Source organism: Sus scrofa, chromosome 2 (assembly GCF_054392235.1).
Source record: "Sus scrofa isolate SSC_HxYL_T2T_F1_AM1 chromosome 2, Sscrofa_HxYL_maternal_Yorkshire_Landrace_v2.0, whole genome shotgun sequence".
Classification (NCBI taxonomy): Eukaryota; Metazoa; Chordata; class Mammalia; order Artiodactyla; family Suidae; genus Sus; species Sus scrofa.
Window position 1 is genome coordinate 18,278,931 of NC_139384.1, and position 11,352 is coordinate 18,290,282.

Sequence of the window (11,352 nt, forward strand, 5' to 3'; positions counted from 1 at the left end):
GTATGTTGGCTTCTCTTCTGGTGTCGGGACGGTTATGTATTTTTACCAGTGAGAAAGAAAGAGAAGGGACTAATAGCAGAAAGAGCTGAGTTTGAGTTTGGGTTTATATTAGCTTTGGGTAGATTACATTACCTCTTTTTGAGCCTCAGTTTTTTCATTTCTTTTTTTTTGGGGGGGGTGTCTTTTTGACTTTTCTAGGGCCGCTCACACAGCACATGGAGGTTCCCAGGCTAGGGGTCAAATCGGAGCTGTAGCCGCTGGCCTGCACCAGAGCCACAGCAATGCAGGATCTGAGCCGTATCTGCGACCTACACCACAGCTCACACCAATGGCGGATCCTTAACCCACTGAGCAAGGCCAGGGACCGAACCCGAAACCTCATGGTTCCTAGTCGGATTCGTTAACCACTGAGCCACGACGGGAACTCCCAGTTTTTTCATTTCTATAGTGGGAATGGTGATCTCTACCTACACCATCACTCCAAAGTTTAAAAGAAATAATAATAATAATGTATGGAAATGGCTTGGCCAAAAAACTTTAAGGTAGTATGGTGATGTTACTAGGAACTTGATTTATTTCATGTGGTATAATTTCAAGAATTCTCATCCCTACTGAGAGAAGTTGGGATTTGAGACTAAGCTCATAAGCTGTCTCTTATGTAAGGGGACTGAGAATCTCCTTGCCTCATTATGTCCCTCACCTAGGTTTCTGCTTGGACACACAGGTTTTGTAAGTTACGACAATCCTGTTTCTGCTCAAGCTGCCATCCAGTCCATGAACGGCTTTCAGATTGGCATGAAGCGGCTTAAAGTGCAGCTCAAACGTTCGAAGAATGACAGCAAGCCCTACTGAGCGTGCTCCCCTCTGAGACTGGAGTGAGAGGGTCTTCTGGTAAGTGGGGGAGGAGCACCCTTAATGATTCGAAGCCCTAAGGCTGTGTGTTGACAGCCCTGGACCCTGATCCCTGCCACTCTCGCAGGCACAGCTTGCCCTGAAGACTCGGCTACTGCCTTCTGTGGGAATTTCGCTTCATACAGAGGACAAGTTTGTGCTTTGGTTTCCAGTGTTTTACTTTGGAGTTTAGGTGCCATATCCTGAGTTTTTTTTTTTTTTTTTTTTTCCTTTATTTAAAGTTTGCTGTGTTTGTAACCAGTGTGTGTTGAGAAGGACCAACATCATACTGCCCTGGGGGAGGACAGGGGATGGAGAAACATTAAAAAAGAACAGCAGAATTTTCCCCCAACTACCCCAAGAGAGAGGACTGAGTGAAACGAAAAACTGGCCCCCAGAATCTTGAGTGCGAGAGTGGGTGAAAGGATGACTGACATCCAGGGGCTTTGGGGTGGGGAGAAGGTGGGGTTGGCTTTGGAGAGTGAGAGTGACTTGACACCCAAGGGCCTTGGGGGCTGGTGGCTAAAACTCCTCCATGGCTGCCTTCTGTGGAAATACCGAGTTCTTGCCACCTATTTTTTAGATTCTTATCTAGGGTTTCTGCCCCTTTTTTCCTAAATAGGGGCTAACAATTCTCTGGAAATAAAGCACCTGTTAAATTAGCCTGACATATGCAAAAAGCAGGGGTACATCACCTCTTAGCAGCTTTCCCAGCCAGCCATGGGTGATGGATTGGCCCTGCTTGGCTGTTGGCTGTTAGGAAGAAGCAGCCGGTCAACAAGATCATATTTAGTTTATTTCAACACCAAACTATTAGACAGCGGCCCATTTCTACCAGGTTCCTTTAAAGAAGGCCTCTAGGGAAGACATTGTTTGGTTTCCTTTTTTGTAGTTGAGCACAGCAAGGAATGTCACTCCCATCCCAGCCACAGTTTTCTTAGGAGGGTATATCCAAGAAGGGCTTGTCGTATCGAGCTGAAGGGAGCACCTCCCCTGAGCAGAGTGATCAAAAGCCATCGAGTCAGGGGAGGAGCCTGCTTCTTGCTGTACCTGAATCAGAAGGTCCCTTTAAGCCAGTGCTGCATGTGCCAGTGCACGCACTTTTGTACTTAGAAGGGTTAAGAAATCCATGCTTGTTTGCCTCCTTGGTTGAGGTATCCCAGATGTAGTGTTCCCAACGAGGCAGGCCCCTCTTCTGACCACTCCAGCCCATCTCCTGCTCTTGGCGACAGAGGAGACAACAGGACGTTTACAGCTTCCATATGGATTTAGTGTTCATTTACCTCAGTATTGCCGTGTTTAATTGTGTCCTCATGCTTACAGTTAGCTCCCTGCTGCCTCCCACAGGTCTCACTCCAGCTCTTGCCTCTGACCCATACAGCCTCTGGGCTCTGCCTCGGCTCCAAGAAAGGCTGCTGGGGTGGAGAACCAGAAAGGTTCTGCTGTTGGGAATGTGCACCTGGGCAGAGGAGGCCCTGTTAGGATGTGACTCTTAGCCAAGGCCAGGGACTGGGTCCCTGAGGTCTTAACCTCACTAGCATCAGTCCTGGTCCCTAGCAGCAGATGAGATTAAAGGGGTTGGTTTGCTATTAAGTCAGGTGGGGACTCTGTCCTTGTCATGCTGTCCGTTTGGGCCACAGACAAGGATTGACCGTCTTGACGTTGTACACGTAGTTGGTGGTGTTGGATTATCCCATTGAAACTGGGACAGCTGTTCCCTTCTCATAGTGATAACTTGGGTCTGTTGTCCTCTAAGAAACATGAAACATCCTTCTTAAGCTGAACCACGTAAACTTGAATTCTGCGCACTGGGAGAAATGTGTCCTGTGTTTCAAGGATAAAACTGTTCCAAAGGCTTCCAGGGTCATGATGGGATTTTTTAAATAAATGCAAAAAAAATAAAAATAAAAATAAAAAAGAAAAAAGAAAACAAAAAAAGAAAAAAATGCTAGGTTGGGGAGGCGCTGTTCTGAATCCCAACCAGCTGGAACCAAGAATGTCGTTTCTATTTTTATAGAAGTTTTATACAGCTCCGGGGTGGAGAATATTTATTACCTAAATTATATCTCTGGAAAAGGCCAGGATTTTGTAGAATCCAGAATGTGATTGTTGTACACACAGGGTGCTGTGTATGATTGAAACTACTGACTTTCTGTGGCCCTTTGCAGCCCAGCTAATCTGCCAGAGGGGGAAGGAGTTAATGCTGTGAATTGGCAGAGGAGAGAGCTGTGCTCCCCAGGGTGCTGCCGGTGCTGTGACCGCTAACCTTCTGTTCTGTCTTCCTCCTTGGCCATCGGGGGGGTTTTCCAAAGCCCAGAACGCCACTCTTACCACTTTCTCCGCTTTCTCACCCTCCTCCCCTGTTTCACTGTCATTTGTACATGGATTTGTCCTGGGCTCTGGGACTGTATGAAAACCCCTTTCCTGTTAACATGAAGGATAAAGGTGTGATCAGTCGCCTTTGATACCCACCCCGAGGTTTCATACCTGTTTGTGGGTTTTGTTTCTAAAAGGAGCGTGCACCTCAGCAGGGCCCTGGGCTGCCGCAGCGGCCAGCTGATGAGCCCAGGCGTTTCTCTCTGTTCTCTCATCCACTGCCCAGTGGATTCGCACAGCAGTGCTGCCCTTGAGCACAGTTCTCTCCCCAGGCCAAAGATGGTTTTGTGAAGAAGCTGCTTCCCTACAAGTCTTACGGTGTGAAAGGGTTCAGCTGGGAGAGTGGAGACTTGCAGTCAAGTCTTAAGCAATCCTTTTCTGTTGTGTGGGGGTTTCACTCACATAAATGTGATTTCTGCTGTGGTTTTGTTTCTTACTTGGGTTTCATCATGAAATTAATTTGCCTTGAACGCAGCCAGACATTGTTTCCTGGGTCCCACATGAGTGGCCAGGGCCTGGGAGGAAGCTAAGAGCTTGGATTTCTGGGAACAAGGGGCCGTACCCTAGTACTGAGGAGAAATCCTGCCCTCTCCGCTAAAGAATTCTCCCCACCCCAGCCAGCAGCTTCCACTTGCTCCTGGAGTCTTGACCAGGAGTCGGAGAGAGGCTGAGGCTCTGCTCCACCGGAGACCTTTTTGGACACATTTGGGCGCTTCTAGGGAAATCCAAGCCTTAGGTTCCCTTCTGTCTCTGGCAGTTGGATGTTTTCTTGGTGTCCTCCATGTCCTTTTTTGACTTTTCCCTGTGTCCATTGTTAGCATGTGCACAAGTTCCTGTCATTACCCCCACCCCCCGCGCCCCCGCCTCCTCATTTCAGGGCTGTGCACAGTGAGTGTTCCTGTTCTCTCTCTCTTTGTTTGGATGTATTGCTCTGTGTAACTCAGTGGGTCTCCCTCTTTCTGGTTTGTTTTTTTTTCTAGATTCCTGCCGTTTGTTCATCGTTGTGCCTAAAGCATGTCGATGTGGCGTCAAGTACATCGTCCAAATCCCTGTCTCTTCAGCTTCTCTGATGCTTGAACTCTCACCTTTGACCTTGTGTTGATCTTTGATGCTGATGTGTATTTTTATTATGTTTGTTTCTTTCTTTGTTTTCTTTTTTCTTTCCTTTTTTTTTCTTTTGTGCTGCCAAATTGGTTTTGCTAGAACGACTGCTGAAGGGGAAATATTTAAACTTGCATTTGAATATAAAAAAATCTATTTTTCTAGAACTTCATAAGATAACCACTTGATTTTGTGATTCCAATTCTTTGTAATTGTCTTCAGAGCAGCCCTACTAGCACATACCGCGTGGTGTTTGTATTTCTGTGAACACACAGCCAGTCCGTTTCTAGGCTTCGTTTCTCTGTGTGCTTAGTTTTAAAGACAACTTTGAAGTAAACAATGAAATAAAAGATGTCACTAAAACCTTTGAGGCTCCTGAGCACATTTTGCTGATATAGTTTGTGGGGCTTGAGGAGACCGCATGTGATCCTATTTTTGTTTTTCTGAGTTCTCAACTGCAGAAAACACCTGAAACCCTTTGCCTTCTTGACCGCCGGCTGCAGTTTGGGCCCCAGCCAGCCCTTTTTCTTTTTCTTTTTCTTTTGTGGTTCTCCCCTGTAGCGACCCTGCAGGGGTGTGCAGACCCCTCTGGCCCCTTCCCTTCAGCTCCACCATGCCCGCCTCCATGCTTGTTCCTACAGTCTCCACAGCAAAATGTGATGCTTTGATTTTTTTTGTTTTTGTATTGTTTTTGTGTTTTTGTTTTGAATTTTTTCTTTTCCTACTAAGATTATGCCCAGAAAAAACAAGTTTTGCATGTTTCCTGCTGTTTCTTCACACCTTCGTAAATATCACCTTCACCTCTCTGTTTTCTATAGTTTGTGCAAAAACTGACCGATTTAAAAGGGTTTCAAAGAAGCTGTTTTAAATTGTTGTGGGGTTGATTTTTTTTTTTTTCGAGATTGTATTGTTTTATTTTGAAGTGGCAACTTTCTCCTCTATTGCCCTTAGAGCGTCTGCCTGTGCACTTAGACTGTCACCTCGTACAGCCTCCAGGCCTCGGCGGGGCCTCCAGGAGGCCGGCTGCTCTGCTCAGAGACGGGAGGGAAGGGGGTCCAGAAAGGCCCGAGGAGCAGAGATAGAACCCAGAAGGTGGCTGTGGGTGGATGAAAGGCTTAGCGCGTTAGGGGTAGTGAGCATCCCTCGGCCCCGAGTGAAGAGGGTGTTCTTAACCACTCGAGGAAGCCGTCTGTGCACTAAGCGGCCCCACACCTGCCAGCGCTTTTCCTAGGTGACAAGCACAATACTACAGTCTTCACACTGTTTACAGCCCTGGGCACCAGCCACCCCACACTGGCTCTTCACCACAGCTCTGCTCTTGCTTAGCTAGTGGGGTGGGGGTAAGGGCGGGGATTTTTTTTTTTTTTTTTTTTTTAAATCAGGTGAAGAGCCAAATAGCTACTGTCCCTGGGTGCCAGGCAAGCTAGTTCCTTGGTTCCCTGAGGGGAACTTGCCCTCCTCTCTTGTGGCACCATCCAGCCTCAGGGTCTTAGGGACTTGAGTAAGAATGTGAATGGCAGAGGGAGAGGCCAGAGGAGGTGAGAGGTCACAGGATGGGTCTGTGGAGGTAAGAGGTTGCAGAGGGAGGAGTTGGGGATAGATCCCACCCAGGCCTGAGCTGCTGGTGGGTGAGAGAGCTGGGAAGTAGGATTGTCAGGGAAGGGTGGAGAGGGCTAGCCGAGGGTCTGGGGTGGGGGGTGGGGAAGGTAGAAGCACTGTTAGCATCATCCATGCTGGGGTTGATGAAGGAGCGGATCCCAGCAGAACTTCTGCTCTGGGACCCAGCAGGTTGCCTAGTACTATGCTTGGGGCCACTCTTTCTAGGAGGAGAGGGTGGCCAAATGGCCCCATGAATGGTAGGCTGCTTAATTTCTTGGAAGGGGTGATTGGATGGAACGAGGCCAGGAACCCCAGCCTGAGCGAGACTGCCGTGCACCCCACAGTCTGACTGCACAGAGCTGCCTCTGTTGGCAGAAGCGCTGAGGCTCCCCTTTCTGTGTATTCAGAACCCGTGTTTGCCAAGATATTTTGCTTTCAATTCCAAGAGGAGCTCTGGGAAAACCTGTGGATAAAACCAAATGCCAAACGTTGGACATTGTTTCTTTTCCTTTTCTCTCTCTGATTGTTTTAATTGTTCTGTGGTGGTTTTAATGGATTTGAGACCCTGGAGCGGCAGCTGCCTTTCTGATTTCCAGCTGCTTTTTGTGAATAATTTAAAAAGAAAAAAAAAAAAAGAAACTTTACATTTTGGAGACAAACCTGTGTGAGTTTTTTATTGGTACAAACGTTGTATTTAACACTAGGGGTTTTGTACAGTTTTTTGCCTTTTCTACTAGAAAACAATGTAAAGTGATTTCACAATGTGAAGAGAAAAAAAAATTGCCACTATGACCAAACGCACAGTCTGTTCTTGCAGCAACAAACGGGATTCAATCAACTCAAAGTCGTGATTCAGCCGTAGAAATGCTTTTTCTTTACCTTGTTTGAGCTTTTCCTTTCTTTCCTGTTTTGATTTGCAAAAGAAAATGTCTTTTTTGTGTGAAATTGTGTTGTACTATGTAGAAAATTATGGATTTTACTTTAATGGTTTAAAAAAAAAAAAAGGCAAGAAGAGCCCTTATTGCTTTTCTGACCTGATCACAGAGTTTGTGTAGTGGATTAAAAAAGAAAAAAAAAAATTGTTTGAAGCAAGGGAGTATGTGTTTAAAAGGATTCTCCTTCCTTTTTTGTGTGTTTTTCCTTTTGTCCCAATGGGGAACCTAAATCTGTTTTAATTGCACAGACACACGGACAAAAAGTCATTTTGTATCTGCCAAGTGTGGTACCTTCCTTTGTTTATTTGCTATTAAACTGTTTGAGAAAAACTGATGCTGTCTTCAGAGTGTTTGACTGCCGGGGTGGGCTGTGGTCCTTGGGGCTGGAGGGGTTGGTGGCATTCCCCTACAAGGGGTGGGCACCCTGGTATGGTTTTGTTTTGATGTACTAGTCGGTGTGTGTCAGAACCACCCTGGACTCCTGGGGGGGAAAAAATGGGATTTCTGCAAGAAAACTGCCTTCTCTGTCATCCTGCATTCTTCTCAACACCCCGATAATAGGGAGGCACTTAAAATTTTCTTTTGGCACCCTTCATTTTTGTGTTTTTTCTTAGTGGCAGCCACCTGCAGAACTGGCCCAGCCTAGTGTGTGCAAGTCCCTTCCCTGGCTGCTTGGAGTTCTGTGCTTGGGGTGGCGGCCAACCAGCACAGAAGCCCAGAGCGTGGGGCTCTCTTCTCTATACCTTCACCACTCCTTCCCCATCATTCTGACCTCAGAACAAGATCGCAGAGGGGCATTTGTGAGGTTTTCTGGGTTTACTACTCAGAAATTCTAGATGACTCTTGTACCTGGGCTGCCTCAGACCTCTTGAAATGAGGATTCAGTCAGCCCCTGGACCAGGAGGCCGGTCCTTATGAACTGGTGCCTATCCAGAGGCATGCAGCCAGCATGGCCTATGGGTGGACTAGGCCTCAACCTCCTCACCCAGAGTCCCGCTATGTGGGGTGTGCCTGCGTAGCATATCCCAGTGGAAGCTGAACTGTGTACTAGCCCATGAAATGTTTATGCACTGATTGTCCTAACTAATGTTTTGACTGTTTACCACTGTCCTGGTGCTGTGGGAAACACTCCATACACCTTATGTGCTCTAGTCCTTGTAACACCTCCGAGAGGGAGCTGCTGTTCTTCGCACCCCCATCTTACAGATGAGTAAACTGAGACCGAAAGAAATTGGGTTGCAAAAAAAAAAAAAAAAAAAGGCAGCATTAACCCCTCCCCAGAAATAACCAGTTATTATTATATTTCTGGTTATTATATAATTATGTGATATTTCATATTATGTTTTTCCCTTGTACACGTTTTATTTTTTTATTTTACTTATTTATTTGCCTTTTAGGGCTGCATCTATGGCATATGGAAGTTCTCAGATGAGGGACTGAATTGGAGCCACAAATGCCAGCCTACACCACAGCCACAGCAATGCAGGATCCGAGCCACGTCTGCCACCTACACCACAGCTCACGGCAATGCTGGATCCTTAACCCCCTGAGCAAGGGATCAAACCTGCATCCTAATGGATATTAGTCGGGTTCATTTCCACTGAGCCACAATGGGGGAACTCCCTCCCTGTGCACATTTTAAAAATAAAACAACTCATACTAAAAAGAAATGGGTTGCCCACTGGAAGGTGGTGTGCACTGAGAATCAAACCAGGTCTGCCTGACTCCCAGGCCCATTCTCTTTACTGCTCCTGAGGAAATAAGTCAATAAAAGCAGGTCAGTGTGCTTTAGCTAGTCTGTGCAGCCTCATCACATGTGATCTGCATGCTGTCCTCTAGGCTCTAGTGCTGTGGGGGACCCTACAACTCTTGTGGCTCCCTCAATGGTGAATCATTTCAGCTCTGCTCTCAAAAGTGCTGTGTAAGGGGTTCACTGGCAACTCCATGCTCCACATTGTTGGTCAGCCTGCTCCTGCAAGGTACCACTTCCCATGAGGACTGGAGTGTTTGCAAAACATCACTCCGTTGCACACTCTGCTAGATCTGTTACCACCCAAGCAATGCTTTGTCTATGTTTGGGTTTTTTTTTTTTTTTCCTTCATGATAGAATACATAGAACAATTTTATTTTTTAACTGGTTTTTTTGTTGTTGTTTTTTGTTTTTTTTCCGCTTTTTAGGGCTGCACCCGAGGCATATGGAGGTTCCCAGGCTAGGGGCTGAATCAGAGTTACAGCTACCAGCCTACACCACAGCTCACAGCAACACCAGCTCCTTAACCCGCTGAGCAAGGTCAGGGATTGAACCCACATCCTCATGGTTACTAAGTGAACAGTTCATTGACTACATTCACAGTGTTGTCCAACATCATCAACTAATGTTTTAAAACAACTTGTTTTAAAACTTCACCTCAGGGGAGTTCCTGCTGTGGCACAGTGTGTTAATGATCTGGCTTGTCTTTGTGGAGGCTCCAGTTCCATCCCAGGCCCAGCTCAGTAGATTAAGGATCTGAGGTTGCTGCAGTTGTGGCATAGGTCATACAGCTCTGGCTCTGATTTGACCTTTGGCACGGGAACTTCGTATGCTGTGGGGGTGGCTGAAGGAGGGGGAAAAAAACCCTCACTTCATCCTGACCACTAGTACTTGTGAAGTCACAGGTTTGATGTCCTAATATATGTTTAAAAATATACCTGAAGAGTTCCTGTTGTGGCTCAGGGGTTTAGCATCCATGAGGATGTGGGTTTGATCCCTGGCCTCGCTTAGTGGGTTAAGGATCTGGTGTTGCTGTGAATTGCAGCATAGGTTGCAGATGCCTCTTGGATCCCATGTTACTGTGGCTGTGGTGTAGGCCAGTAGCTACAGCTCCAATTAGACCTCTATCCTGGGAACTTCCACAAGTTGCACGTGTGGCTCTAAAAAGAAAAAAAGAGAAATTGTAGGAGTCTTCATTGTGTCTCAGCGGTTTAAGAACCCAACTAGTATCCATGAATATTTGAGTCTTATCCCTGGCCTTAGTCGGTGGGTTAAGGAACCAGCGTGGCCACAAGCTGTGGTGTAGGTTGCACATGTGGCTTGGAACTGGTGTTGCTGTGGCTGTGGTGCAGGCCGGCAGCTGCATTGACCCCTAGCCTGGGAATTTAAATATGCCACAGGTGTGGCCCTAAAAAAAAATGAAAAATAGGCATGAAGCTACATAATCATCAGTGTATGTAAAATGTCCATGGGTGCCTTCTCAAAGAGATCTATTTCACACTTTGGGAAATTGGGCCAGGATAGAGAGTCAGGGGCTTCCCTGTGACTAGTGAGTGGTTGAATCTGAAGTTGTCTCCCACCCAGCACATTTCCTGTGCCTCACGATCCAGGTGGTAGAGCATCTCTGTAAGTCTGCCTTAGACACCTAGTATTCCTGATGTAGAACTTGGTATAAAAATAGAAGGTCAAGTACAACTTGAACATCTTCCAGTTTATCATCATAGTTAAAGGCTGTTATTTCACTTCAAAATTTACAAAAAAAGGGAATATGTCAGAGATAATATTTTTAACCTCTAAAAAATGTTTTTGCTTATGCATCCTTATAATCATATATCTGTGTCTTAGTTAAACTGTTCGTATTTCTTTTAAAAGCCCATGTGCAGTCACCATTTATTTTTGAAGAGATTCTTCCAGCACCTGATTTTTGCCACACCCCTGGTTCTGGCTTACTGGCTTTCTCAGTCAGTACCCAGCGTCCCTAATGCTCCCAGGTACTTTACATACTGTGCTCACACCTGAGCATCTCAGTCCCCGATGGTGAAAAGCCATCAGGAAAGAAATGAAAGAGGCGGTTTGTCTCTTCACCTCTGAGAATGTCAAACCAATGTCTGATTACATTGCCCTTCCAGGAGGGAGCCTAGATGGCTTTTTCTCGCACCTTCTGCCTTTTCCAAGCGCTTTCCTTCTCTCTCGGGAGTCCTCTCCAACCCCCCCCAAATCTGGTGTTTAATTTCTTTTGCATACATTGACTTTCTCTTTACTGCTAAAGGTTCCGGCTCGAGGGAGGGCTCTTGTTCTTTTGAATCAAAGTCAGGTCTTGGGATGGGAACTTAAACACACTTCAGCCAGGAAGGACCATCCCAACATTCCTGCAGCCAAGTGCGTAGGACCTGCCTCCATTCCCAGCCCGCCCTGCGCAGGGTCCCGGTGCCTTGAATCCTCCTGAGGCTGAGGGTGTTTTCCAACTGCCTAAGAGATCATTCACCCACTTAAAACATCCAGGCCAGGTTTTGAGCGTTGTGCAACCATCACCACAACCTAATTTTAGAACATTCTCGTCACCCTAAAAAGAAACCCCATACACATTAGCAGTCACTCCCCTTCCTCCCTCAGCCCCATTCCCACCCCCTGGCAACCACTCATCTTTCTGCTCTGTAGATTTGCCTCTTCTGGATTTGTCACCTAAGTGTGGTGCCTTTT

The 11,352-nt window shown here is 46.5% G+C and overlaps 1 protein-coding gene across 50 annotated transcripts in view; it reads left to right on the plus strand.

The window, feature by feature from the left end:
- CELF1 (CUGBP Elav-like family member 1) overlaps nt 1-7,232 on the plus strand; it is an 87,878-nt gene extending 80,646 nt beyond the window's left edge. For 23 of the 50 annotated variants that reach the window (XM_021083081.2, XM_021083088.2, XM_085011149.1 and 20 more), the window contains 2 exons: nt 725-891; nt 4,248-7,232. In XM_021083081.2, the coding sequence (XP_020938740.1) occupies nt 725-852 (128 nt within the window). In that variant the 3' untranslated portion in view covers nt 853-891; nt 4,248-7,232. Of the gene's footprint in view, nt 1-724 lie in introns of all 50 variants that reach the window. The other 27 variants (XM_085011176.1, XM_021083085.2, XM_085011169.1 and 24 more) reach the window with 3 other exon arrangements.
- The last annotated feature ends 4,120 nt before the right edge of the window (nt 7,233-11,352 follow it).